At 43.3% G+C, this 3268-nt stretch overlaps 1 protein-coding gene across 1 annotated transcript; it reads right to left on the reverse strand.

Annotated features, from left to right (window-relative positions):
- Window positions 1-1097: 1097 nt before the first annotated feature.
- LOC116010857 lies at window positions 1098-1625 on the reverse strand. The gene has a single exon (XM_031250358.1). The coding sequence runs from the start codon at window positions 1623-1625 to the stop codon at window positions 1098-1100; it is 528 nt and encodes a 175-aa protein (XP_031106218.1).
- Window positions 1626-3268: the final 1643 nt, after the last annotated feature.

Genomic DNA, 3268 nt, shown 5'->3' on the forward strand with positions numbered 1-3268 from the left:
GAATCATCCCTCTCTCTCCTCACGAAATGGGAATGAAGAATTGAAGAAATGGGAAATTGCTTTTATATTGATCCCAATCTTATGTGATAAGCTTGGAAAAAAAATAATAAAATAATAAAATATCTTCCAACTTATCAGTTGTGGTTCAAACAGATAAGGTTTCGGTGGAAAATAATCTAGATAGAATAATTTCCGAAACTAAAAATTTATTCCAGACTAACCCTCAACATTGGGCTAGGTTCGGTACACCGCGAAATTTAGCGATGTACGATCAAAATAAATTTTCGCTGCTATGAGCTGATTTAATTAAATAGGAAATTCAAGAATAATAGTATGGTGTCTAATAATTCATTTCATAGGACAAACGAGTCCGAACACCAGCTCCTAAAATTTTTACGGTTCGTGACCGGTACGTAGGTTCGCAGCTTAATAACAACTATACTCACTTATAAAAATTCTTTTGACATATCTGCAGATCATAACTTATAAATGTCAACGCCTTAGGATAATGTTAATAAAATACGGGGTATTACACTATTGACAACGAAAATTCTCCCCTGGCCTCCTGAATTGCTGGCCCCAACTGGCTGTTTTCCTCTATTGTTGGTAATATTGGAAGCAACACTCGACGGTCTCCCCTGGCTTACTTGTGGGACATTATTCCCTCTGCCATTTCCACCACTAAATTGTCCCTGCCTCGGTTCTCCAGTAAACCTTCCCCCTTGATTCAGATTCAGGGGTGGATTCAGATAGCGCCGTGGTTGAATAGGACAGTTCCTCTGCGTGTGCCCCACTCGGCCGCACTGGAAGCATGTAAGTTTCTCCCCTCGACAGTTTTCACCAAGGTGGATCCTCCCGCATCGTGGGCATGGATAACCCCTTACTTGGATTACTTCCCCCTTTCTTTCTCCTTGCCTGCTACTGGCTTCTCCAAAGTTTGGTTTCTTGCCTTCAAGTTTCGATTTCCCCTGATGCGCCTCGGCCTTTCTCCTGTTTCGGCCGTACACCTCCTGCTGATCCAGGTGCACTTGATAACGGTCCGACGCCCGTTCATATGCCTCTTTCAGGGTCGAACACATAAACGGTGCAAGGGCTCTTCAGTTATCCCAGTCCATGCCGCGCACGAATCTTCTTGCCTTGCTCACGTCATCCGGCACGATATCCTGGGCGAATCTTAGCAGTTCTATGTACTTTGCATAATACTCCTGAATACTTGCCCCTTTCTGTCTCAGCCTTAGAAATTCTTCGCATTTAATTCCTCGAATTCTTTCAGTGTAAAACTGAGCCCTCAATGCTGTTTTGAAGTCTTCCCAGTCGAAGTCTGGTTCTTGCAAAAGATCAGGCCCAGTTGTAGTCCACCAATTGTCCGCAACCTTTGTGAGGTAGTACACAGCCGAGGATATTCTCTGATCCGCAGGGCAGTTTACTGCGTCCAACAACTTGTCAAATGTTCTGATCCACTCTTCCAGAACCACGGGATCTTCTTCTCCGGCATAGGTCGGAGGGTGCCTGCTGGCTATTGCTTTAGCATAATCTACTCGGGGCTGAACTTGATTTTGGTTTGGAGCCTGCTGAGCCATCATGAACTCCGCCATTCTTTCCATCATCTGCACCATGCGATCCATGGTAGAGGTTTCTTCGTTGCCCGCACGACTACGTGTTTCCGGTCTAGGAGGCATATCTACTGAACAAGCAATCAGCTTCCAAAAGGGTTAGAATTTCGCAACCTAACCACCCTGAACGCAGCATCGTATCTACTCAATTACTATACTACAACGTCACTACTCACTTTACCACATTTATCAACAAAGTTCTACAGTAGGGCACTATAGTCAATAGTGTATCCTACTCTTCGAATCATCAAACAATCACAATTACTAACAACAAACACATACGATCATTAGCATAGATTATATCACACAATACACAATTTTCAAGATTATATGCAGCAATGATAGGTGATCCCATGTACCGCTATCCAGCCACCAGCTCCGATTCCGTTCCGAAAGGTTTACACTTGGGTTAGGGTGACACAGTAACTTAAGCTTATCTTAACAAACCTAGGTCGACTCGATCCTAGGCTCTGATACCACCTTGTGACACCCCGGGTTGGTCAACCTTACAACCGGGAGCATCACCGCCACACCTAGGTCGAACCCAGCTAGCCTTTAGCGGTTCATCACTAGGTGCATAGGCTAATTTTCATTACCTGACTCGACAACAGTTGAGGTATAAGTTAAACATTGCAAACATACACATACTTATATATATATATATATAAGTTCATAGGTGTGATAACGACGTCCTTAGAACCCCAAAACATAAGTTAGATATATATACATAATCACAATGCCAAGTTTGGCAATTGATCTACTAAGACTGCTGCAGAGTATGTACACAAAAAGAGAGTTTTAGACTACCCCGACTTGACCTCCACCACCTATCAGATCATACGATACACTGGGATCTCAAACTCTCCCCAAACTAGATGCCATTCGCCCTCCAACCACATAAGGTGATCCAAGGAGCGATCAGTGACAATGACCATAGACCATTCTCCCTCGGGAGGAGTGGGATCCCAGAGATATGGGTAATGTAAAATGAACTCTAGGGGGTCGCTACCCGGTAAAACTTCTATTGGGTAGTAGCCCCACCGAGCCGGATGAGTATCTACCAGAGACACAAGAGAGCTGGATAGTGAGAAGGAATCGTCAGGAGCTAGCAGAGTGTGGCCGGGTACGTAGGGGTCCTCCCCTATCATATGCTGTATATAGACTCCATATCCAAAAACTGAGCCATTATAGTTCGGTGAAGTTACCGAACTATACGACTCATTGCTGGATGACATCTGTTAAAGGGCAACAATGAAGCACCCGTTAGCACGACGGCTAAGTAAGAACCCGTAAGCCTCTCATTTATAGGTAAAGATGATTTAACTTACCAAATGACCATAGCATAGAATTTCCTAATGACTGATATGCTTTCATGCTTGTAAATTGCGATAATATAAACAAATAAGCATAAATTTAATCATATTCACATTACACACGCGAATTTCCACAACCATACCTGACAACTTCACTATATCCCAATTCTCAGACATCAAACGTCTAGCTTCTTGGAGCTAGCATCACCCATCTCATCATAGACATTGATTCAACCATTACTTATGAAAACTCGACTTAGTTTCATTTCAAAGTATGAGGCCTTATAGGAAATGTTGAATATTCCTTGTCGGTTAACCGAATGAACCTGGAACTTGGGCTTG

The sequence above is a fragment of the Ipomoea triloba genome, chromosome 1 (assembly GCF_003576645.1).
Source record: "Ipomoea triloba cultivar NCNSP0323 chromosome 1, ASM357664v1".
Lineage (NCBI taxonomy): Eukaryota > Viridiplantae > Streptophyta > Magnoliopsida > Solanales > Convolvulaceae > Ipomoea > Ipomoea triloba.

Coding starts and splice junctions, on each gene's coding strand:
- LOC116010857 (XM_031250358.1), bottom strand. CDS start 1,625: ATGGATCGCATGGTGCAGATGATGGAAAGAATGGCGGAGTTCATGATG.